This window comes from Podarcis gaigeae (genome assembly GCF_964106915.1).
Source record: "Podarcis gaigeae genome assembly, chromosome: 14".
In the NCBI taxonomy this organism is placed as follows: Eukaryota; Metazoa; Chordata; class Lepidosauria; order Squamata; family Lacertidae; genus Podarcis; species Podarcis gaigeae.
In genome coordinates, this window is record NC_139690.1 from 32,273,811 (window position 1) to 32,300,182 (window position 26,372).

General features: G+C 46.4%; 1 protein-coding gene across 2 annotated transcripts in view; it reads right to left on the bottom strand.

Annotated features, from left to right (window-relative positions):
- Positions 1 to 26,372, bottom strand: part of ABAT (4-aminobutyrate aminotransferase) — a 44,208-nt gene that overhangs the window by 13,577 nt on the left and 4,259 nt on the right. Inside the window, exons 2-11 of one of the 2 annotated variants that reach the window (XM_083710942.1) lie at positions 23,037 to 23,166; positions 12,186 to 12,329; positions 8,812 to 8,909; positions 8,082 to 8,111; positions 6,840 to 6,957; positions 4,290 to 4,339; positions 3,272 to 3,352; positions 2,264 to 2,356; positions 1,738 to 1,800; positions 154 to 217 (exon numbers count right to left, since the gene is read on the bottom strand). In XM_083710942.1, the coding sequence (XP_083567068.1) occupies positions 154 to 217; positions 1,738 to 1,800; positions 2,264 to 2,356; positions 3,272 to 3,352; positions 4,290 to 4,339; positions 6,840 to 6,957; positions 8,082 to 8,111; positions 8,812 to 8,909; positions 12,186 to 12,255 (667 nt within the window). In that variant the 5' untranslated portion in view covers positions 12,256 to 12,329; positions 23,037 to 23,166. The remainder of the gene's footprint in view (positions 1 to 153; positions 218 to 1,737; positions 1,801 to 2,263; positions 2,357 to 3,271; positions 3,353 to 4,289; positions 4,340 to 6,839; positions 6,958 to 8,081; positions 8,112 to 8,811; positions 8,910 to 12,185; positions 12,330 to 23,036; positions 23,167 to 26,372) is intronic. The other variant, XM_083710941.1, reaches the window with a different exon arrangement.

The window sequence follows — 26,372 nt, forward strand, 5'->3', positions numbered from 1 at the left end:
GCAAAATGACATCTCGTAGCCCTCTCTTCTGCACTTCTACCCCCATCCTCCAGACAAAGTAGGGAGAAGGATACCACACGATGCAGAGGTTCAAGTGGCCCCAAACTCTTCCCTGCCTCCCCCAAAAGCACACATCTAAACACTTTTCCTTACCCATAGTTCTCCCGTGAAATCCGCCCATAAAGGAAAGCATACTGTACTCTGGACAACCGGGGGGCTGGAATCAAAACAAGAAACTTATTTGCTGAGCATTCATCCTGATCCACTGGCACAAAGTTTATTCAGAAGTCAGATGACATCCGGTCTTTATTGAACGTTCCTTCTTATCCCTAGGATGTCGTACAGCAACAAGCATTTGACCCAGTTTGCTTGCAGGGTGTTCATTTGCCTTCCTGTTAGCTACTTGTCCATCCCACACTTTTCAACGCATTTCCCTGTCACTTTCCAAACCGCAAAAAGTCAGGTTCTCTCTTTTAAAGCATGTTTGCTGTGCTAGGGCGACAGAGCGTCTGAATTCATTCGCGTGTTGTAGAACTAAAGTTATGGCATGCGCTTTAATTCAAGGTAGGGAAAAGGGCTAACCAAATGATTGATGGGATGAAGTGACTCTTCTGTGAAGGAAGGTGGCAGTATCTGGGACTTTATAGTCAGGAGGAATAGCAAGTCGGAGTCAACATGACAGAAATTCATAAAATTATGTCTGACATTGAGAGCAGTTTTTCTCCCTCTCTCTTAACACGAAAACTCAGGAATATCCAATGAAGCTGAATGTTGGAAGATTTGGGCCAGATAAAAGGAAGGTCATCTTCATGAAGCACATACTTAAACTGTGGAACTCACTGCCACCAGAGGTGGGGATTGCTACCAACTTGGATGGCTTTGAAAGGTGACTGGACAAATTCATGGATAAGGCTTATCAATAGCTACTAGAAATGATGATTACACTCTTGTCTCCAAGGTTGTAGGCAGTGATGCGTCTGAATACCAGTTGCTGAAAGCCACAGCAGGGAGAGAGCCCTCTTGTGATCAGGTCCTCTTTGTGGGTTTCCAACTGGTTGGCCACTATGAAAACGGGATGCTGGACTGGATGGACTTGCTTCAGCAAGGTTATGAATTCGGGCACTCTCATAATATTGGTTGCATAATTCAGTAGCCTCTCTAGGTGGCAGCATCAAGCCCTGTACTGAAGCTCCAGGCATTGTTATGCAACCGACCAGGCTTAGAAGGAGGGGACCTTTGTTGAAATAACCTATTCCTCATCTCTCCAGTATTCTAGGTGTCTTTTGATTACAATGAAAGCAAGACTGAATAACAAAAAGAGTAAAACTGCAAAACGTTTGTGTCCTTCCATACCAGGGGCTCAGGGTGGTAAGGAAAGTTCTCTCCCCCCACCATCCTATACCTGTCTTAGCCTCCCAATAACTCTGTCAGGTGGGCTATGATGATGATGATAATAATAATAATAATAATAATAATAATAATTTTTTATTTATACCCCGCCCTCCCCAGCCAAGGCCGGGCTCAGAGCGGCTTACAAGCAATAATAAATAAGGGTGACTTATTCAAGGTGACATTTATGGCTGCCTGAAGATTTGAACCCGAGTCTCTCTCTGGTCTTAATCTGACAGGCTGACCATGATGCTAACGGGGATCTTGCTGCCTCTAGGTTCCACATGCTTATTTTGCATCCAAGAATCTGCAAATCTCCACCAGGTGACTCAGATACGGCTCTCTTACCTGGTTGATCATGCATGTTTCCAGCTCTTCCTTGGTAACACTGTTGTGCCCCCTTTCTTTGCTCTGGAAAACAAATGGGTTTCCTATTAAACTTCCAGAGATGGAAAAATATTCCAGCATCAGTTTCTATGGGGCGTTTCCAGATGGCCTGTTTATTGAGTATTCATCCTGATTTGTTTGCAGGAAGGGTAGATGACATTGTGTCAAAGCAAGCGTTGCCCCAATCTTTCCAGTGAGTTTTTCTTATATAAAATGTCTGACCTTTTGGAAGAGTGGGTCTGTAGTGCAAGACCTCCTAACCAACTATAACTGCTTGACTTGAATTTGTTGACATCGGACTGAATCCCACCTGAAGATAGTGGCAGATGCACCTCTCTAGGAAGGAGATTACTGAACTGGGGAGCCACCACTGAAAAGGCCCTGCCATGGGTCAATGCCAACCAAGCAGCCCACGCTGACAGCACCACCAACAAGGCCTCACCTGCAGATTGTAGGATTTTGAGATGGTCTCCTATGTTTTACTCACCCTGTACCACATGAATATGGTTTTGAAGGCATTTTCATTTGAGCAAGATCCACAGGACATGGTTATAACCTGAGATAGACCCTTAGGAGCCACCTGTAAATGGGGAGAGAGTCACAGTGACATTTAATCTCAAAAGGCACAACACAAGAGACTTTCAAGGCAGTACATATCCTGGGCATATTCTTCCCTTTAGGCACCACCACCACCAGTAACCTATTAACTTTCCCTGAGCAACTGACTCCACTTCCACAATTTCCATAAATTTGATTTAGAAGCAGAACTGAATATTCAGCTTAACTTACATTTGTCCTGTCTCTGTGCTCTATGGCTTGTGCCATAGAGGCACATGCACAGGAGCCCTAGAGAGGCCATTTTCCTCATGGCCTTACCACTGTGCAGTGCTAAACACACCTAAAGCCTTCATCATAGTGTTGCAATCTCCTGGGTTGCTAGAATGGCTTAGTTTTTTGTTGCTTATTTGACTTTTTGGCATTGCAAGATGGAAATGTTGGGAGGCGGTAGTAAGGTGGGACAGCTCAGCTCTCCAAACAGATTTTTGAGGTACCATCTGTGCTGATTTAAGCCGGGGTGGGGAACCCTCTTCACACTGAGGGCCACATTCTCTTATGGGTAACCTTTTGAGGGCCACATGGGAGTGGTGGGCGGGGCCAGAGGCAAAAGTGGGTGGAGCAACACAGGTACATTTTACTTTTGTACAGTAGGCGGATTTCTGCACACACGGAAACATCTCCCCTCTGTTCCCCATCCAGGCAAGGAAAAGACATCAGAGTTCAATGACATATTCCAGTCAGGCAAAAACACTCAAGGTGTGAAGAAGAACCAGTGAGAGACATGGCTCGTGCAGAGGACATGGGGCCAGGAGGGTTGAACCTGAACCATTCACACTACAAAAGGAAATTAAAAACCACACCAGGAGGTTGGCTGCTGTGCAATGAAACTTCCCAAACCATCCATGCTGGGGCCATTTCTCTGCAACGCAAAACGTACCGAAAGCAACGATTCCTTTAGCCTTTCAGCAAAGTTCTCTGGGGGAAGAATCCCCAGCGCAGGCCTGTTGACAAAGGTACTCTGGAAAACAAGATGAAAAGCTTGAAGTCAGCACTGAACAGCACAGGCTTTACCAACCTCATGCCCTCCAGGTGCTTTGGACTACAAAAAGGAGGTACTGGCTGGAGGGGGACGATGGGAACTGAAGTCCAAAACAGTTGCCTATGTTTGTAAAGGGAAGGCTCTTAGGCTTGTTTGTAGAGCCTCTGCCTTGCATGCAGAAGGTCCCAGGTTCAATCCCTGGCATCTCCAGATAGGATTGGGAATAACTCCCTGGTCTGAAACCCTGGAGAGCTGCTTCCAGTCAGTGTAGACAACACTGAGCTAGGTGCACCAATAGTTTGATTTCAGTATAAGACAGACAGGTTCCTATATTCCTATGTATTTTACATTTTTTAACATCTGCACCTATCTTCTTCCTCCCTTCCCCTGAGTTTCCCCTTTCATCTTATTCCTACCCATCCATTTCTTTCTTTCCCTCCCTTTCTTTCTTTCTTTCTTTCTTTCTTATAATAAAAGTACAGTCTGATTCACACAAAAATATGGTTTGGGATTTGCCTGATGAACCTCTGGTTGAGTGGCTCACCCATAAGGGGCAGAGAGCCACAGATCGGAAGGTTCCAGGTTTGATTCCAAGGAAGCCCAAACAGATGGCCACTACCTGTAGCAAAGAAAAGCAGAAGGGGACAATGGGAAAGTAGAGGAAGAAACTTAAGAGGTGGGCCTGGATGGTGGTGGTTGAGAGCCAGAAATGGCCCCATAAGAGATGTTTCTCCAGTTCCTAGAAAATTGGAAAACCTAGCCACCTTCCAGAAGCAAACTCCAGCATGCAGTTTCCAAAACCAGAGGGGAAAGAAGTAAAATTCAGGCAATATTGTGCGATGCTTATCAACAAATAAAAAAAATCTCAACATGGGTAGGAGTTGCTTCAGTGACTTGGGTGAAAGAAGCGCCTTACCAGATTCCGGGGCTGCTGGAGGAGTTTTATTAGAGCTGGATGGCTGTAACCTAAAACAAAACAGAGAGAGAATTTCCAATGGCTTTCAAGGAACCTTACCACCTTACAGCTAACATGTTCAAGGTGTACTTAACTGCCCTCAACCCACTGTATGCCTTTTAGTGGGGGGGAGGAGGGCATAGCCGAAAGCTTAGCTTGCCAAAATAAATAATTTTAGGAGAGGAAATGTTGGTAGGTGGAAAGCATACCCTTTGAAGGTTTTTGGAAAACGTAATTTGAGTCTGGGAGCTGTTGATGACCACATTGTAGCTCACTTCCTTTTTCTCATTTTATGTTGTCATTTGAACATGAGGAACAGAAACCACAGGAAATCAACACGAACATTGGCCTGGTTGGCACATAATGCTAAGCTAAACCATGACTATGTGTGAGCAGGCAAGTGTGCTGGCACCCAGGGAGGAAATCACAGCCATTTCGCTCCTCCCCCAGTCTTTCTGTTCCTGGAACAAACTTGATTGCAGCTTGTGGCTTATTTGGAGCAAGAGAGCTAAGCCATGGTTATGCATGTAACCCTAAGCCAAACCATGGCTTAACTCCAGGTAGTGCAGTGACTGTGGGAACAGGGGAGGAGCCAAGCAGCCACAATTTTTGCACTGTGCACCACAGAATCATAGAATTGGAAGAGACCCAAGGGTCATCTAGTCCAACCCCCTGCAACACTTACTCATTCAGTCAAAGCCATTGTTTGGCTTAGTGATGCATGCAAAATGGATCACTGCCTGGCCTCAACTGCTCTGTTATTCGACAGAGTGCTATTGTGAATTTTCATTTCACAAGGACAGTAGCTACTTCTAGGGTAGCTCACTGGGACAGCTGTCCCTAAAGCTGGAAGAAAATAGAGCGTCTCTAAGGACGAACAGGGCATGGAGGGAAAGAGCATGATTTAGGAATCAGTACAGCGGACAGCTCCTGCCAACCTAGCAGTTCGAAAGCACATCAAAGTGCAAGTAGATAAATAGGTACCGCTCCGGCGGGAAGGTAAACGGCATTTCCGTGCGCTGCTCTGCTTCGCCAGAAGTGGCTTAGCCATGCTGGCCACATGACCCGGAAGCTGTACTCCGGCCCCCTCAGTCAATAAAGTGAGATGAGTGCCGCAACCCCAGAGTTGGTCACGACTGGACCTGATGGTCACGGGTCCCTTTACCTTTACCTTTACAGTGGACAGCAACAAATTCAAATGCTTCTTCCTGAAAGGTACACTTTAGCCACCCTATTGAAGCCCAAAGACAAAGAGCAGTGACTGTGATTATGGGACTTGCTAGCACCCACCGTCAGTAGGAGGCCCAGTCCATACTCTCCATGCTCCTCTTTTAAATTCCCCCCCCAAACTGGTTTCATAATCACTGATACTGGAATAACTAACTGCAACTAAAAGCACTGCAGTGACCACCTGTAAAGTGTTCAAATGTTGTGTGCACCAATTATTCTGGCAACGATCCTAAAGCCATGCGACTGGTTTGTCACATTCTACTAATGACATGATTGCTTACCCTGAGCAGGTTGAGTGTTTTGAACATTCTGTCAAATCACAGCAGCTTAGCCAGCAGCAAGTGACCCATTAAGTTCTACACAATCAAGAGTTTGCAAGCTCAGCATCACAAGCCCCGTTTTCACAACCTCAAATATTTCGTTGACAGCTTGTGGGCCAGCTGGTGCTCTTCTGACGTTGGTGTATTGTTGAAACCGTTCAGACATAGTAACTACACAGCAGCTAGCCAAAATAAAATGGCACACTCTTGTGGTCATTAATCTGCATTCCTGCCCGTCAGGAGCTTGGAGGCCTAGCCAGTTCCACTTCTGTAGCTATTCAGTTCTGTTTGGAAGTCTTACGTAAAGGCTAACCTATTTTCTTCAGAGTTTGGAAAGTTCCTCCTAGTGCCTTGCTCAATGACAACCCTGGCTCTAGACCAGAACGTGCATTTCGGGCCAACGTTTGCTCAAATTTAGGACTCACAACACGGAAAGAAGAATGCTAAACCTGCATTGCAAGACCAGTGCAGAGTCTGCCCAGTCCAGCCTCCTGTTTGTTTGTTGTTTATTATTGCATTTATCCCCCATCCTTTTCTCCAAGGTGCTCATGGTTCTCCCATGCTCCTCACTTAATCCTCACAACAACCCCGTGAAGTAGGTTAACCTGAGTGTGAGTTGCTGGCCCAAGGTCACCCAGTGAGCTTCATGGCCAAGTGAGGATTTGAAGCCTGGTCCCAGTTGGACACTAACCACAATAACAAATGTGACCAGACCAGTCAGATGCCTCCAGAAAGACCACAAGGAGGGCATGAAGCAGCCACCCTGTTATTTGCCCCAGCAGTTTTTCTTCAGAGGTAGATTGCCACTGTACAAGGAGGTTCTGTTTCGCTGTCAATGGACTTTTACAACTCCACCCTGCAAAAATGGCCCAACTGTTTGTTTTTAAGACAGCAGGCAACCCCACATCTCCCAGAAGGGAGTTTCATGCCCCCCACACAAGAGAACATCCTCTTGGCTTACCTATTGGGATGGAAGATATCTGAGAGTAGAGATCCAGCATTCGGTTCCCGTCAACGTCGACAAGGTAGTTTCCCCGGCTTTCTTCATAGTTGCAGAAAAAGTGCACGGCTTCTGCATTCTGGAAGGAAGGGAGGGAGAGAAGTGGCCTTGACTGCTCCACTCCCCACCGAGGGAAAGACCATTCAGGCCATTTAGCACAGGAGGAGGAGGGGGGTTGCAACTGGTTTTAAAAAAGACTTGAGGCCACAACACTGTCCCCGGTCTGCCTGCTTTCTCCCTGGCAGAGCCCTGAAGTTAAGGGCTAATCAACACACGACACTCTTTATTCATGCTTTTTCATTTGTGCTTGAAGCAGCCACTTTTTATTCTGAATAAAAAGCAATGCACCCTTGATCCAGACTGGGGTCCTGTACCAGCTTCCTACTTGAAAATGGTCACATGCGCACACAGCAAGCTGCTCCTCAGCATAGTATTAGGGAAACTGAGTTTGCTTTTTTCCTCTCCCCTCCCCTCCCTTTTGTGCCTTTTTTTTAAAAAAAAATAGATTGTAAATCGCCAGGTAGGGGCTGTCTTGTTTTAACTGATGGTCTGTTAGCTGCTCTGAAAGGCTTTTTAGCTGAAGAGCAGGGTGCAAATGCTCTAACTAAAAAAAATAAATGAATCCAAATAAGGAAAACTCCAGCTCCCAGGCCTAAGAAGACTGGCCAGGTTTCTCCATTTGGTCCCTAAGGCTGTGTGGGCCAAGCCACACACATACCTGCCCTCTACCTGATGTCATCTATGTTGGCAGGTAAAGAAGGCTGAGCAAAAAGAGGGTTTGCTTGCATCAGCTGATTGCTGGGGTTTGCAAAAAGCACTGGGCTTTTTGCCCATGTGGTTTGATTTCAAACCCTGCAGGCAAAAACAGCCCACCTGACACCATTGTGATACCAGGTGACACAGAGTTCGGAGACTCCGACAACTGGTCAAATGTGGCCCACGGAGAGGTGGGTGGGAGAGATAAGGACAAGGGCTCCCTAATCTGCAGCATCTTCCAAGCCGTGGACTCTGGGCCATTCCCCCCCCTTGAAAATCAATATGGCCAGCTTCTCAAAGAAGTATTGAATGCCCCCTTCCCATTTGCAAGGAGGGTTGCTTACCCATCCACAGTTGATTTGCTGCCTAGTATCCTTATAAGGCTCTGCAGGTAAGGGGTTTGCGGCAAAAGATTTATATTTTTACATTAAAAACAGGATAAATTACCTGAATTCTATTCAACTGTTTCATTAATTCCTGGAAGGAAAGAGATAAAGAATATTATGAATATAACCAGTGGCTTAAGCAGGATGATATTTGGGATAGATGCATTGAGCTAAGTTATGGTTTGGCTTAGCATGTTCCCTGAACAGGGCTTGTGGTTTAGATCTCCAAACCACAGGGCAACCTTGGTTAGTCTAGAAAGAGCTGAAGTGGGAGCCTGGGTTCTGGCGACACTATAAGCCAAACCATGGCTCAGCTCAGCTGAGGAATTAATTGGCTATAATCTCTCCTCCTGGAGTCTGCACACCTTCCAGTAAGCCATTGTGTGGCTTAGTGTGATTTATCAATTGGGATTGATAGGTCTGTCAATTTCAGTTTTTGTTGGTTTCACATTTTTCAAATCCTAAATTTGGTTCTACACATTTCTGTGTAGAACCAAAGCAATTTCTCCTAACACATGTATGTACATTATTTTCTCAAATATGTTCATTTTTATATGCACACCTTCCCCTTATAGATGTATTTTTGCAAACACTGGGTGGAAAACAGCATCACAAAATTTGTAGAAGTGCAAATTTGGAAGCATGTCTGCCTTTCAATTTTCACTTTGTTTTGAAAAATGCGATTGTGACAGTTTAAATGCACACTGAATCGAATTCTCCCACATCCCTGCATTCAAACCAGGACAATAACAAGGGGCTTGAAAGACGGATGACTCAGTGCATCAATTTACCCTGGATCTTGGACCGGGGACTTCTGTCTTCATGAGGGGCCCATCATAGTCAAACTCCACATCAATTTTTGCTGCAGCTTGACTGATTCCTCTGTGCCCTGCAAGGAATATAAAGTTAACCAATTTGAAGTCATTTTTTTTAAAGGTTTAAAGGGCACAATAGGACCCCCCTCTGGGTAATATGTATAGAATTGGATTGTATATAGGGCCGGCCCAGGCATTAGGCAGAACCAGGCTGCTGCCTCAGGTGGCAGAAGCTCTCCAGGGGGCACCTGCTGCCTCCGCCAGTGGCAGAGAAGCACTGCCTTTGTCAGTGCAGATTTCAGGCAAGATTGTGTCCATTTGGGGCAAGATCCTGGTGGTGGGTAGTTTGGTGGTAGCAGCAGGGCAAGGTGGCACTTCTGGGATCACCTCAAGTGGTGAAACGGGACTCGCCGCCCTGAGTGTACATATCTATTGAACAAATCCATAGCAGTGTAATAAAGTTGCCTTCTGTAAAAAAACCAGTCCGAACGCCTTTTCTGAGACACTGGTGGAAGCCTCTGACATAATTTATTAAGCAAAGGCTACCAAGCATGGCTAGAAGCCCTATCTGTCCAAACTGAGCTGACACACTAGGACCAAAAATAGCCTCCCCTCCCCAAGAAAAAGATTAGCAGGTATGTCCTCCAGTGATGAAACCAGCCAAAACTTTAGCTGATTTAATTTATTGATCAGAGCTTGATTGATCTGACTGCATTGCACGTGTGGCAGTGAAGCCTCTGAACATTGATCAGCTGAGTTGATGGGATGGCAATAGAGGATTCATGAACATTCCTGCTGGTCGGAAAAGCTGTAGCTTAGTGGCAGAGCATCTGATTTGCATGCAGAAGGTCCCAGGTTCAATCACCAGAATTTACAGGAAGGATTAGGAATGTCCTGCCTGAAATCCCAGAGAGCTGCTGCCAGTCAGTGTAGACAATACTGAGCTAGATGGACCAGCTCAGAATGAGGCAGATTCCTATGCTCTTTCCTCTATTTCATTGTGCAGATGACAGAGCACATTATTTCCATGCTGAAGTTCCCAGACTCAATCCGTGTCGTCTCCAGTTACAAAACAAAAAGGTCATTCAGATAGCAGGTGATGTGTAAAACCTCTCATTGAGATGCTGAAAAACCACTAGCAACAATGAACTAGATTAAAGAATGGGGAATCTGTGGCCCTCCAAACGTATAAGACTTTGTGGGTATACAATGCAGGACATATATCTGCCTCTATGATATTTTTGTAGAGGCAAGCTACCTTTTCACCAAAATTCTGGTGCATGGTGAAAAAATGCCCAAATTCAGATTGCAGTTTTGCTAACAGGAATCTTCACAGAGCAGGAGGCCAAGCAGTGGGAACTGCATAGCAAGTAAACAATTCTTGTGCAATGTTCTGGGAGATGAATCCTATTTATTGGATGCTTGAAGAGTAACACGAGAAGCTCCAGATAAACAAGATGCAGAAGGAGGCAGTTTGTACCAGACAACCCCAGCCCTTTCCCAGCCAAGAGGAATTTAAAAGCCTCTTGAAAGGCCAGAACAGAAAGGGAAGATTTTGGATCCTGGCTGGTTTTGCTCACAGAAAAACGTTTTGTAAGGAACATGGGAATCTGCCTTATACAGTGGTGCCTCGCAAGACGAAATTAATTTGTTCCGCAAGTCTTTTCGTCTTGCGAAGCACGGTTTGCCATAGGAATGCATTGAAAATCAATCAATGCGTTCCTATGGAAATCGCCTTCAGACCAGGTCCGGGGACAGTCTGTCCCCCGACCTCTTCTGAAGGCCGGCGGGGGGCGAAAGTCTTTGCTTCCCCCCGCCTGCCTTCCCGGGACAGCGGAGAAGTCCTCCGCTGTCCCGGGGCGATCTTAAAATGCTGGCGGGCGGTAGCGAAGCCTTCGCTGCCGCCCGCCAGCATTTTAAAAGCCCCGGGACAGCGGAGGACTTCTCCGCTGTCCGGGGCAATCTTAAAATGCTGGTGGGCAGCAGCGCTGCCGCCCGCCAGCATTTTAAAATCGCCCCGGGGACAGCGGAGGAATTCTCCGCTGTCCCAGGGCGATTTAAAAGCCCCCGGGAAGGCAGGCAGGGGGGACAAAGACTTTTGCCCCCCGCCAGCCTTCAGAAGAGGTCCTGGACCTCTTCTGAAGGCCGGCGGGGGGCAAAAGTCTTTGTTCCCCCCGCCTGCCTTCCCGGGAGAGTGGAGAAACGCTTTTGCCCCCCGCCAGCCTTCAGAAGAGGTCCCTCTTCTGAAGGCTGGCGGGGGGCAAAAGTCTTTGTCCCCCCTGCCTGCCTTCCCGGGGGCTTTTAAATCGCCCCGGGACAGCGGAGAATTCCTCCGCTGTCCCGGGGCGATTTTAAAATGCTCCCGGACGGCTTTTGAAGGCAGGCGGGGGGGGGGGGAGCAAAGACTTTTGCCCCCCGCCGGCCTTCAGAAGAGGTCCAGGACCTCTTCTGAAGGCGGGCGGGGGGCAAAAGTCTTTGCTCCCCCCCCCGCCTGCCTTCAAAAGCCATCCGGGATAGCGGGAAGCGCTTCCCTGCTATCCCGGACTGCTTTTAAAATGCTGGCGGTGGGGAGCAAAGCCTTTCAGCCCCCGCCGGCCTTCCTGGACCTCTTCTGAAGGCTGGAGGGGGGGGGGGGAAAGGCTTTGCTCCCCACCGCTAGCATTTAAAAGAGGTCCCCGGAGATTTCCCTACGGGCTTTCTTCTTGCGAAGCAAGCCCATAGGGAAATTCGTTTTGCGAAGCGCCTCCAAAACGGAAAACCCTTTCGTCTAGCGGGTTTTTCGTCTTGCGAGGCGTTCATCTTGCGGGGCACCACTGTACTGAGGCCACATTCACCCCATACATTGAGAGCGCTATGATGCCACTTTAAACAGTCACGGCTTCCCTCAAATACCTTTGGGAGCTGTAGTTTGTTAAGGGTGCTGAGAGTCACTAGGAGAGCCCTATATTCCCCTCACTGAGCTACAATTCCCATAGTTCCCTGGAAAGAGGGACTGACTGTTAAAGCATTCTGGGAACTGAAACTCTGGGAACTGAAACTCTGTAACAAACTACAGCTCCCAGAATTCTTTGGGGAAAGCAATGCCTGTTTAAAGTGATATCATGGTGCTTTAAATGTGTGGTGTGAATGTGGTACAAGACATCCCCTCCCCCCGAATTTCAATGATATTTCCCCTCCCTTCTAGTAATTTCCAAATGTGATTTATTTCCTCCATAAATAGATGAAGACTGGTGGGGGGGGGGGAAACATGGGGAAGATATTCATCATAGGACTAATATAAGCCACTGCCTTGAGCTGTGGAACTCTACCAATATCTCCATTCTGTTTCATGTGCTTTCCCCACCACTTACCAGCTGCAATAACCCTAGAGTTCTGTTGCAACGAACTCGTTAGATGTCGGCTGAGCAGCATCAATGCCATGTCCTCTTTTCTTCCGCCACAAAAACAAAAACAAAGGATCAAACCTTCTTTTTTCCTCCCTTGCTGCTGATGACCTGGGAGACAGAGAAGGAAGAGACTCACAACACAAAAGGAAATACATTCTTCCTGTGACCATGAATGATAGCCCCATAAGAACAACAGCCTGTTGGATCAGGCACCCAACAGTCCACCATGCTGTTCTCACAAGGGCCAACCAAATGCCTGTGGAAAACTAGCAAGCAGGATTCCAGCACAAAAAAACACCCTACTCTCCTTTGCTCTCCAGCAACTGGTATTCAGAGGCATTTCTGCTGCGGACTGTGCGGGCAAAGCACAGCCATTGTGGTTGGTAGCCAATGACAGCCTAGTTCTCCATGAATTAATTACCACCATCCTGTCCTGTGTACACAAACAGTTGACCTGTAAACTCATATTCACATATAACATTCAAAGTTGTATGTTTTTGTGCATACAATAGTTGAGGCGTACATATTGACAAGCTTATACTCTTAAACACAAACACTCCTAGACGTGCAAAGACGAGTTCTACTTGTATTCAGTGGAACACGTGAATGAGCTTACTACAAAGTTCTGCTTTTGTTGCTGTTTCAGTTTTATTTAGCTTTATACAGTGGTACCTTGGGTTACATGCGCTTCAGGTTACAGACTCTGCTAACCCAGAAATAGTACCTCGGGTTAAGAACTTTGCTTCAGGATGAGAACAGAAATTGTGCTCCAGCGGCGTGGCAGCAGCAGGAGGCCCCATTAGCTAAAGTGGTGCTTCAGGTTAATAACATTTTCAGGTTAAGAACGGACATCCGGAATGAATTAAGTTCTTAACCCGAGGTACCACTGTAAATGGGAGCTGCGTCCAGTATTGGTTAGAATGCACATAATCTCAATATGTACACTGATGTTATATTATACTGTTAATACTTTGATTTGATGAAAGGAACATACCTACCCCCACCCCCACCCCCCGGCTTCATCCCTGTCCCGTTGTGGAAGTTTTTCAAAATCTGTATATCTGGCCTCTGCTGTCCCATTGATGCCACTTCCTTTTTGCATTAACATTAACAATGGGCAAAGAATTTAGAAAGACTAATTGAAATGCTAGCATCGTTCCCTTATGTTGCTTCCCCCCCCCCTCATGGCCCCCTTCATGGCCCACTTTCCTTCTTTCCTTCCACAGACTGAATTCAATCAATAATTTCAACTCCAGCTTCAAAACCTTTTAGAAAAAGATAATTTTTTTTGCTAACCTCTGACAGTGGGAATTTACCATCTTTATTTTGAGAGATCTTCTTGTATTGTGTTTTGCACATGGCAACTTTTATTTAGCTCCTAGCTAGCAGTTCCTGCTTTTCCTCTTACAGTATTGAAAAGGTCATAAATTGCCACGGCAACACACAAAGCTGGAGAGGTTGCAGGCATTTCCTCGGGTTTATTTTGTCTGACACTCAAATCGCCTTCATGTTACAGACGGCCCAGGGAATGTAACTCTCCCTGTGGAATCTATCCAAACAAGCAGTCAAATCTCTTAAAGCTAAAAGGGGTTTTGTAATTCTTTCACCATCCCATCATTAAATCTCTCCCTTTCCTGGCGCAGTGAGTCTTGGTATGCATCCCTGCTGGGAAAGCAGGTCAGATCAAGTTCAGCAAATGATATGCGCTGACTCATGGACCACGCTTGGGTCACCCAATCCCATTGCGACGATGCATCCAAGGATTCTTGCTCAATACTATTCCAAGCTTCTACATTTGCAGCCGATTGCTCCTGGGTTGCATAATTTATTATAGTGTTCTACACACTATTTAGCAGCATAAGAAGAGCCTGCCAGATCAGACCAATGGCCCATCTAGTCCAGCATACTGTTCTCACAGTCGCCAACCAGCAGGGGCGGCCTGCAAGAGACTGGTATTGATGAATTGGAAGAATAAAGGTATTGATCCCCTTTAATCAATGGATTCATGACGTGACAACACTTGCAACATATGAACAGATTGCTTAAAGACGTAGACGTTGCTGTCTCAATAAATGAAACTGATCTGTAGGAAATGTAACTTGAAAAAAGAGACATTGCACATACTTTTGCAAATCAGGAAATCTTTAATAAAAAATACGCTTAAAAAGAAAAAAGAAAAAAAGACGTGGACTTTGGATAACATTTGGAACCAGTTTATACAGAATACAGCAGGTTACTAATAATCATATATGCATTAGGACAATAATATCATTTAAATATCTATAAAATAATGTATGGAAATGTAACTGATTATATTTGTCATAGGTAAAGGTAAAGGGACCCCTGACCATTAGGTCCAGTCATGGCCGACTCTGGGGTTGCGGCGCTCATCGCGCTTTATTGGCCGAGGGAGCCGGCGTACAGCTTCCGGGTCATGCGGCCAGCATGACTAAGCCACTTCTGGAGAACCAGAGCAGCGCACAGAAACGCCGTTTACCTTCCTGCCGGAGTGGTACCTATTTATCTACTTGCACTTTGACGTGCTTTCGAACTGCTAGGTTGGCAGGAGCTGGGATCGAGGAATGGGAGCTCACCCCGTCACGGGGATTCGAACCGCTGACCTTCTGATCAGCAAGCCCTAGGCTCTGTGATTTAACCCACAGTGCCACCCTATACATTTATTTCTTCTTGTATTTTTGCGCTTATTCTTCCTCTTTCTCTCCACCCCCCCCCCGCCCTCTTTCAGCACTTAAAAGACAACCCAACAAAAAAACCAGCAGGGGTAGCCAGCCTGTCGTGTTTCACCACCTGAGGTGAAACTCGAATTGCCACCTCCTTCCTCCCCTCCTGTCCATTTCCACTGCCGCCATACCCCAGCTCTTGCCAGCGGGAACCAGGGCACTTCTCAAAGCATTGCTCCTTGCTTGGCTTCTCTTCCTGGGGGTGGGAAAAATGAGTGGCAATGCTGCATGCTTCCCTCTTGGTGGCAGAAGTAGTGGGACGGGCAGAACGCTGCCTCTTGCACTTCCACCGCCTGAGGCGGGCACTTCACCCCGCCTTATGGGCAGGCCGGCTTTGCCAACCGGATGCCTCTTCTGGGAAGCCCGTAAACAGGACCAAGGACTAAGCCGCTTCTGGTGAACCAGAGCAGCGCATGGAAACGCCGTTTACCTTCCCGCCGGAGTGGTACCTATTTATCTACTTGCACTTTGACGTGCTTTTGAACTGCTAGGTTGGCAGGAGCAGGGACCGAGCAACAGGAGCTCACCCCATTGCGGGGATTCGAACCGCCGACCTTCTGATCGGCAAGTCCTAGGCTCTGTGGTTTAACCCACAGCGCCACCCACATCCCTTGTCTATGTACAGTAGTTATTTTCTAAACTTAAAATCAAGTCTGTGAACACGGGGTTCATTTCATTGAATACAATCCAGTGTTATGCCTCTCCGTTGGTTGAATGATGCTTACTGGGAAATGATGCTTACAGAGGAAAGATAACTGGATTTTATGTGAGTGCTGGGGCCTGTCTTGAATCTCAGGAACTTGTGCACTTTGTTTAATTATGCTCCTGGTATAAAAAAAAAACCTTGGGGTGGAGGTTCCTACTACAGTTAATTTTAAAAAATCCATTTGCAAAGTCTGATGGTTGTGATTTATTTCATTTTTAAAATTCCTATCAATGCTAAGATATTCAAGAAAAAGTATTTTGGATGTGAGAGAGTTAATTGTGCAGCTGATGGTTCTATCTGGATTGAAATTACAGATGTTAAGATTCTTTTCTCGTAGCTAGCATCACAACGATAAACAAAGCTGAACATTTTTTCATGCCGTTTTACGTTCAGAATGATGGAGGGGGCCCTCTGGGTAGTTCCCCCCACTCTCATAAGCTTGTGCGCGGGGGGGGGGGGGGGAAGGCTGCCTGGAAAAGTGCATTCTGTGTGGCAGCCCCATAAACTGCACAATCCCACCCCTCAAACAGAGATATACCTGGCACCTTCATTTTGTGGTTTCCACCACATGCTGAAGATGTAACCTTTGAGTCTGGCGTTTGACAGTTGAGGAATATACATTTCCCAACTTATTCTCTTGACTTTAATTTGTTTTAACTGTTCTTAATATTGCATTTTAAAAATTTGAAGGCAAGAAACTAAATAAATAAGCAAATATGTACAAATAATAGTTACGAACAACAATAATTTGTCATTGTCTATAGCTAATAAATATGGCTGACATACAAGCCATTGCTTGATGCTGTGTGTGTGTGTGTGTGTGTGTGTGTGAGAGAGAGAGAGAGAGAGAGAGAGAGAGAGAGAGAGAACACGAACCAGCCTGCCCTAACAGCTATATTAGCTAAACCTTTTCACTTCCTATCCAGCCTCGGATAAAAATAACACCGGGCGACCCTGTACTATGAAATTCCGCATGCAATGCTAAATACACAGAAACCATTAGTGTACAAAAAAATCAGCCATCTTCCCTTATTTCAGCTTTCCTCTGCAAGATGGAAAAGTTCACGGTCCAGAAACGGGAGATTTAATATGTACACATTTACGCCCTGCTCACTCACAGATGTGTGATGTGTGTGCAGAGATATACGGTGCAAGTGTAGTAACAAAGCCTGAGCGACTGCAGCTCTTGCCTTACTCACCAGGAGAAAATACAGCAGCCTCAGGTGACCCGCCCCCCTCTTAATAAGTTGCCATGGCACCCGCAGTGGGGCAAGAATACAAGTGCAAGGAATGTTCCAATGAGAGGGATGGGGGGGGGGGGAGATTGTCTTTTGAGCTATAAATCACCCAGACAGCTCTTCAGCTGAGCTATCACTATACTGTTGCTGTAGTAACCAATGACAGGGAAAATCTGCAAGGAAATGTATAATTATTAGATAGGAGACAGCACCTTAGTCCAGTCATCAGTACACCACAGAAAATATATGGCTCAATGGTTATGGTTTTTCTGCGTGCGAGAGTGTGTAAGGGGGAATTATTATTTTTTGGGTGGGGATATTTTGGAATGCATGTTAAGTTTTTTTTTCTGTTTACACCCCAGTAAGAATGGGTAGACCAGTTTTAATTTCTCTGTTTAACCATCTGAAATTCAGTTAGCCACATTTTCACATCAGTTTGTGTGTTTATTTTGTGGGGGAGCGTGGAATCTCTAATGAAAATTTGCCAGCATTTTTGTTTCATTTCCTCCTGATCTACACATCTTTGCAAGGGATTTCCCCTAACTGTAATCCATTTTTTCTATGTTGTTTTCATGCCCGCTTTCCCCCAACACACACATTATGCTTGTACACTTTTTTTTTTTGGAAAGAGAACTTCTCTTACAAAACTAAGAGAAGTACGACTTTGGAAAGGTAGCAAAGTGCAAATTAGATTAAAGTGCAAAAAGCCTCAAATTTCTCCAGGAATTTCCTGGACATATCCGTAATACTGCATTCAGAAGCAGTTTCTGAGCGGAAATCGCCAAAATGTCCAGGAAAACCTGGACGTTTGGCAACCCATGTCGGCAGTGTCATTTTTTGAGATATTCCTCAAGAATAGCTCAAAAACAACTTTGGGCAAAACTACAAAAAGCTCAACAACTTTGGCAAAAGAAGCAGCAGCTCAACAACTTTCAACTGTTTGAAATATGGCAACTCTAACTTACACAACAATATTAAAATATTCAGTAGCTTTAGGAAGGACAGTGGTATGGCAATAAAACAGGATAAACTCCATGCTCTTGCCCCAAAGTCTTCTGTGTTACTTAGGGATGCAAGCAGGCAGCGATTTCTTTCTAGCTCCCTAACAAACTACAGTTCCCAGGATTCTCTGGGGGAAGCCATGTGCCTTAAATATATGGTGCAGCTGTAACCTCAGGTTGAATAGGTAAAGGTAAAGGTACCCCTGCCCGTACGGGCCAGTCTTGCCAGACTCTGGGGTTGTGCGCCCATCTCACTCAAGAGGCCAGGGGCCAGCGCTGTCCGAAGCACTTCCGGGTCACGTGGCCAGCGTGACATCGCTGCTCTGGCGAGCCAGAGCTGCACACGGAAACGCCGTTTACCTTCCCGCTAGAAAGCGGTCCCTATTTATCTACTTGCACCCGAGGGTGCTTTCGAACTGCTAGGTTGGCAGGCGCTGGGACCGAGCAACGGGAGCGCACCCCGCTGCGGGGATTCGAACCGCCGACCTTTCGATCGGCAAGCCCTAGGCGCTGAGGCTTTTACCCACAGCGCCACCCGCGTCCCCATACATTTAAAGCACACGGCTTCCCCCAAAGAATCCTGGGAACCACAGTTTGTTAAAGGTGATGAGAATTGCAGCCCAGCACAGTCTCCCCGCCATGTCCCAAGGCTGATTTTCAGCAGTCAACAGTAATTTAAAGCTCTTATGTGATGCTTCTTATCTCCCATTAAATAAGTGGCTCCCCGGACTTTTCCAGGTCAATGCCCCCTTGGTTTCATAAACTCATCCCCAGTGCCTGCATACTCTACCCTATAAAAGGCATTATTCAGAATAGCGGTTTGCATGGCCCACTAAGGAAGATAACAACAGAATACAATTCAAAACAGTAACACTTAATTGCACATTTTTTTCAAAATCCGGTTACAACTATTTAGCTTAATTAATTCAACAAAACCGATGAACATGATCCACTGATGCCAGCTTTTTGAAGTTGGATAGTCATATACACCTGCAGCAGCCCCCTGCTGCCCCCTTGCCTCAGCGCCCCCTAGGTAATTCCACCGCCCCCAGATACTGCCCACTTTGGGAATCACCAAACCTACCAAAAGATAGCCAAACCTAACCAGACCAAGCCTTTCTGAGTTCTATATCCAAAAACATGAGTCAGGCAGGGGTGGCTGGTGACCATTGTGACTGGTAGGGTGGAAGACAGGGAGCCCAACAGCAGGTGGCGCTAGAGCCAATGACAAGTGGAGGCTACTAATTCTCATTTAGCATCCATCTTCCTCCTCCCTGCTGAGTTCCGCAAAAGCCACACTGAGCCGAATGAGGGGGAAGCTGGCAGGTAGTGTCACCCTCCCGGACTGGGGACGTAAGGAAGGCGGCAGGCAGGCAGGGCACCATCCCATTTGCCCTAAAGAATCAGGGAGACAGGGACTTTGGTTGCAAGATTCCAAGATGAACACACAGGGTAATATACAAAATACTACTACAAAATCCCACGAACTCCTTAGATGCAATCAAAAAACAATGGGAGGATGACATAGGCTATGAGATTAACCACAGTCAATGGACCAAAATGTGGTCTAAAAACCCCCCTTTAAATCCATATCAATGAAAAGAAAAGAACTCACTCTGAAACTCACCTACAGGTGGTACCTAACACCAAGAATACTAGTGCTGATACGCCCAGGAACCTCACCAAAATGCTGGAGAAGGTGCACCTCCACATGTGGTGGGAGTGCCCCAAAATCCAACCATTCTGGACAACAATCAAACAAGAAATAAGTAAAATAACCAAGTAAGTATTAGAAATCACCCCAGAATTGGCCTTACTAGACATCTTCCAAGACAATAATGCCCACTTACACCACAAATAACTCATAACCCACCTACTTTTAGCATCCAGAAGCATCATAGCCAGACACTGGAGAGACCTGTCAGGAGTAAGCATGGACCAATGGTACAAAATAGTATGGGAAACAGCCCTACTAGAAAAATTAACCAATAAACTTAAACTGACATGGGGACAAATAAAAGAAGACACCTTCACCCCGGTATGGCTCCCCTTTATCACATACACAGCCCAACAACAAAAATCCACCAACAGCATACAAATCAATATGGCTAACCTGTTCCAAAACACCCACCCACCCCACTCATACATGAAAACAAAGACCACCACAGCCAACCACAAATGAATAACCACACCCTAGGCCAACCCCAACCTCTCTCACCACCAAAGGAACAGCAAAGTACCTGCACAAGCAACGCTGACACCAAACCCTACATAAAGTAAATAGAAACATCGCTACCCGACCCCACCCCCACCCATCTTTCCCTCCCTTCACCTCTTTCCCCCTTTTCTTTCTAACGTCTCAACAAATGAAACTGATTTGTAAAAATGTTACATGGGAAAAAAAACACAAGACATTGCACACTTTTGTAAATCAACAAAATCTTTAATAAAAATAAATAAATAAATGGCAGCCTCTTGAGACAGAGACAAAAATGTCAAATGGAAGCACATCAGTTATGCCTGCAAGCGACCCAACGAGGTCACATCAGCGTCACAAAGGAGAAGACAAACCAAGCAGGACAACTGCTGCCGCATTTGGTTTATCATTTCAAAAGCAAGCGCTCTCAAATGAGGTAACTTAAAAAAAATAAATCCAACCTAGAATGATTTAAGTTCTGTCTCTGGACCTAAGAGACCCCTATGCTCACATGATAGGACTTACCTTTAAAGGTAACATCTACACCCCAAATATCTATACCCTCAAACCCATCAAGGTTGAATATTTGATTGATTGGCTAATTGGCCAAAAATCTCCAAATGTTTTGGGCAACAACACTGCTCATTTGCTTTGCATTCGGAAGGTCCCAGGTTCATTCACTGGCATCTCCAGGTAGGTCTGGAGCAGAACCGTGTCCCAAACCTGGGGAGCTGCTGCCAGTCAGTGTCGACAATACTGAGCTAGACAGACAATGGTCTGACTTGGTAGAAGTCTTCCTATGTCTATCTAGCTCAGTATTGTTTACACTGACTGGCAGCAGACAGGGGAAATTCCCTTTCCCACCTGGAGGTGCTGGGGATTAAATCTGGGACCTTCCACATGCAAATCAAATGCTCTACCAATGAGCTACAGCCCTTTCCCAACGATGCTTCATGCCTATCAAGCATAGCTCATTTGGTTAGAGTATGGTACTGATAACGCCAGGTTTGATCTGCATATGGGCAGCTGCATATTCAGGTTGGACTAGATGATCCTCAGGGTCTCTTCCATCTCTATGATCCAACTATGTGTCAGAAAAAGAGGGATAAATCTGCAAGTTTTGGTTTTTCTGTTTCTCCTTTCCACCCCTGGGCTGCATCCTACCTTAGTCAAATTTAGAGCAGACCCACTGAAATAAACGTTAATGATTAAGGCAGCTTTCTATGTTCTTCCTATGTTCCTGATGCCCATCATCCCTGAACACTGAGCAGCACGAATTGCTAAGATTGGCAGTTCAGCAACATCTGGAGGGCCAGGGGTTAGTGACCCCTTCCCTGGTGGTATCCCAGACAGGCAGCTGCTGCATTAGATGCCTAGCTGTGGTTGCACAGGGTTCAAGAGATTGGATCCTGCCAGGTTCATCTGGCATTGTCTCAGGGGAGGAAATATCCCAACTGAGGAGCCCATCCACCAAGCGCCACGGTCCTCAGCTGCCTTTATGAAACTGACGTGCCGCACAGCGAGATTCATCTGCAGCAATTTTATTATTATTATTGATTTCTGCAAAGTTAATAGACCTGGCTAAGAGAATCCCGCAATCCGAGCTGCTCGACTTCCTGGCTGACACCATCGGCACAGAGTTAATGAGTTGATCAGAGGCTGAAGTTCCACAGCGTGACTGCAAGATCTGGCCCCAAAGCACAATTATTGATTGGAGTTTATTCTTTTCTCTTCTTTTTTTTAATCTGAAGACAAGGCTCCCTTTATGACTTTTGACCAGATTTAACAGCCAGGCATCTCCTCCCCACTCTGCAAGCAGTCATAAAACCAGGTACTGGAACAAGAAAGAAATGACCGAGAAGGGAACGTGGGTGAGGATTAACACAATTTGGAACAGTGCACAGGGAGGGACATTTATCCCAGCTTCTCCTAATGCCAGAAAGCATGGAGCTACACAAGAAGCTGCCCTACACTAAGGTAGCTCCTTGGGTTCATCTGTCCCAGGGCTGGGGAACCTCTGGCCTGCAAACCCATTTTCCCCAAACCACATCCACCAGCTGACAAAACCCACAACATCATCTGATGGGTAGGAGGATGGTGTTAAATCCTACATTGGCTGTGTACCCATTCCCAGCACAGAGGAAGGGCATGCAGCCAAAGCAGCAGGATTTAACTGCTACTTTTATCAACTGATGAGTGGGGAGTTAAATCCTGCTCAGTTCAGCAAATTCCATGGAACCCCTCTGCTAAAAAAGAAAGGAGGGGGAAAAAATCTCTCTTTTAGCAGCACCTTGCAAGGTGCTTTGAAGTTCCGACTCTAGGACGTCAAAGCACCTTGCACTTGATGTCATTGTGGCATCGTGTAATGGACAGGTGAGGCTGCTCCTGATAAGGATCTGGCCCAAAAAGGTTCCCCATCCCTGATCTAGCTTGTGACTGTTAGTGACTCGCCAGGATTTCAGCCGGGGGTCTCTCACAGCCCTCCCTGGAGGTAGCACTGAGTTATGTCCCTGCTTCCCATCTTGCTTTTCACTAGGTTCCCAAAGCAGAGCCTGGTGAAAAAGTGGCTGGGGGTGGGTGGGAGGGGAGTGTGGAGGCTGTGGTGTCAATTACCTACTTCAGTCCATGAGGCTGTAATCAACACGACAATTGACAAAGACACATCTAAATTTAAGTCACTATAGATTAAAAAAAAAATCTAACACAAAACTCTCCAGACACAATGAAATCTGATGAAAGGCAACAAATTACTACTAATAATTCATGCGAGAACAAGAGATAAAATAATAAGCACATGGCCAGGTATCATGGTATCTTAAAAATAAAATAAAATAAACATATAATTTTACTTTTTTTAAATTTGGGAGTCAAAAGCTTTTGCCTATCAACTGCAAATCACCCTGAGTTCAATCAATAGATTCCAATGTACTACCTGCTCACTCCTCTGCAGAGAGAATCAACACCCTCCAAATATTGTTGGACTCCAACTCTCATGAGCCAGCATGGCCAATGGTCAGGGATGATGGAAGTTAAATTTCAGAGGCATCTGGGAGGACACCATGCTGATGAAGAGTGTAAATTCAATTCCCAGTAACTTCACTGTTGCTAAACTACTCAGAATAGCAACGATTCTGAAGTTTTGCAATACCTTGAAATCTAACAAGTTTATTATGGGGCATCCTTTTTGTTAAATGGGCTCCATTTCATCTGATGCAACCAATCACTCAATCAATCCCTTTATTATGATAAATGACCAGTATTCACATCTGATGCAATTCTAAGACACTGTGGAATTAGCATTCTAATGAGAACGAAAGACAGAAAGCTGTTACAATTTACCGTCCTAACGCAACCTCCTTTTGTAGGCAGTGCAAGGCAGGCTATCCAGAGCCTGAGGAAGCTGAAATGTTAGAAGATTTGGGACCAACACTGCATAAATAAACCGTGGAATTGTTCCCATAGGGTGTAGTGTCAGCCATGAACTTGGACTGCTTTAAAGTGGAATGGTCTCCCTCGGGAGGTTGTGGACTCTCCTTCCTTGGAGGTTTTTAAGCAGAGGTTGGTTGGCCACTTGTCATGGATGCTTTAACTGAAGATGTCCCACAAGGCAGTGGGTACAGACTTTTCCCTGGGGTTTACTCCCAAATCCTTTCTCATGAAGGAGTATAGCCACAAGGCAGCAGAGGTTTAAGATCAGTTTCCCTTCTCCTAGATGGGCTACCTTCCCAAGTTGATGAGCCTCATCTGCCCCTCATGTGCAGAAACCACCTTCCTAACCACTGGACCCACTATTGGTCTTGTCTGTTCATCCACCTGAGCTTGTCTTCACATGCAGGGCAAGTCCCTAACTCACCGAGGGTTTGAGACCCCTTGGCTACCCTCACCTGGTTTAGCCGGCCAGACACATAGTCATATAACAATACGCAGGATTCCCAGGTCTATGCATCTAGATAAACACATACCGTACATCAGATACACATGCATTATACCAGAGATAAAACTAACCTCAGCTCTTTTGGACCCAAAGACATTTCAAGCCTTTCAGGCAAAATAAGACACAGTGCTTTAACATGGCACTTAACAGCCAGTCAACCATACAAACATTTCTTTGTTGGCTGCAGACTTCTGCCTGCAAAGATCTTTCTGACTGAAAGATTTTGGGAAAAGTGTTTGTCCTCAAACCCAAACACCGCCTCAGAACAAAAATGGTGAATCTGCATGTTCTATCCCCACAGCAACCATTCCAATTTGCCCAAAGTTACTAATATTTAATAATTCTGTGTGAGAGTGTTTTAAACCAGCCTCTGCTGACCACACATTAATTTTGCTAATCCTCAATGGCCCCAAAGGAATGTGTTTGTATGTGATAATTTAAAAGAACTGCTTCTGGCCCACCAATTGGCAACCCTTACTTGCCACAGAAGACCAGGCAAGAGGCCTATCGACAAGCACCCTTTAAAGAATCTGTCTTACACCAAGACAGGCCATTGGTTTAGTTAACACAGTACTACGCCAGAGTCATCTGCGACTGGACTTAACTGTCAGGGGTCCTTTACCTCTTTTTTTTTTACCAATGTGCTGCCCTCCAGACGTAGTGGACTTCAACTCTTCAGCTCTATCTCAATGGTAACATTCATTTAAAAGCAACCCCAACTTTGGGTTAAAGCTGTTGCTTAGCAGAAGGCAGCTTCCTATGACAAGGCAAGATCCATAGCTCAGGAGTAGAGCATCTGCCTTGCATGCAAAAGGTCCCTGGTTCGATCCCCAACGGCCTCTCCAGGTAGGGCTGGGAACTGTCCCCTACTAGAGAGCCACTGCTTGTTGTCAGTGTAGACCAGTGGTTTTCAACCAGTGTGCCATGGCACCTTGGGATGCCTTGAATGATGGTCAGGGGTGAGTGGGCAACATGGCCTCTGTCCCTCTTTCCTTCCCTCCCTCCTCTGATGCCCTCTTGCATCTCTGCCTCCCAAAGGCTTGCATGGCTCTTTGTTGCAGCAGCAGCCCTGGCTACAAGCTCCGCAGGTGGATGGGGCCTCTGGGACTGGCCTCCACAAGGGAGGGTGTTCAAAAAAGGCTGAGAGGCTGCCAGCTCTGCAGGCAAGGGGTGACATAACTGAGCCCCACAGGGGTGCCGCAGAAAGAAGGTAGTTGGTCAGGGATCCGTGGACTAAAAAATGTTGAAAACCTCTGGTGTAAACAATATTGGGCTAGATGGGCCATTGGCCTGAATCACAGAAGTATAGAATGGTTGAATTGGAAGGGATCCAAGGGTCATCTAGTCCAACCCCCTGCAATGCAGGACTTGGTATTATGCAGCTTGTTCCTGTGTTCCTAGAGTGTCAGTCCATCTGCATATGCACACAAGCAGCTCATGTCTTCTGCAGATCAGAGTACAAATTAAACTGCAGCTCATTTCTGCCAAACAAAGCCAACTGGCAACCTCTCTTGTTCCAAAGATCACCGTAATTGCCATCATTATTCCTTCAGAGCCGGGAATCAGCAGTTGCTAAGCCCAGGCCTTGACCTGCAGGAACTGCAGCCCCTCCCTCCCACACCGGCAACAGGATCAAGCAAAGAACAGGTGCCGCTCCTGGGAAACAGATGCAATCGTAGTGTTTTGCATCCACCACAAAGTGGCAGGCAGCTGCTCCAAACAGATCACCTCATTTAGCTGAGAAAACTTTGCATGCTGTTCCACTGGAACTTCCTAGGCAAATACACCCGGCAAAATTTAACAATTCAGCTGGCTGGCTGCAAAGTCATCGGGAGGAGGACCTCAGGCTTGGAGCGTATATGTGGCTCTCTATACCTCTCTCCGGGACGCAGGTGGCGCTGTGGGTTAAAGCCTCAGTGCCTAGGACTTGCCGATTGAAAGGTCGGCGGTTCGAATCCCTGCGGCAGGGTGCGCTCCCGCTGCTCGGTCCCAGCGCCTGCCAACCTAGCAGTTCGAAAGCACCTCCGGGTGCAAGTAGATAAATAGGGACCGCTTACCAGCGGGAAGGTAAACGGCGTTTCCGTGTGCGGCTCTGGCTTGCCAGATGCAGCTTTGTCACGCTGGCCACGTGACCCGGAAGTGTCTCCGGACAGCGCTGGCCCCTGGCCTCTTGAGTGAGATGGGCGCACAACCCCAGAGTCTGTCAAGACTGGCCCGTACGGGCAGGGGTACCTTTACCTTCTTTATACCTCTCTCCAGGCTCCACCTCTTCTCTGTAGGCCACACCTCTCATTGGCCCAAGGTGTTTTTGCCTGGCTGGAATGTGTCTTTGAG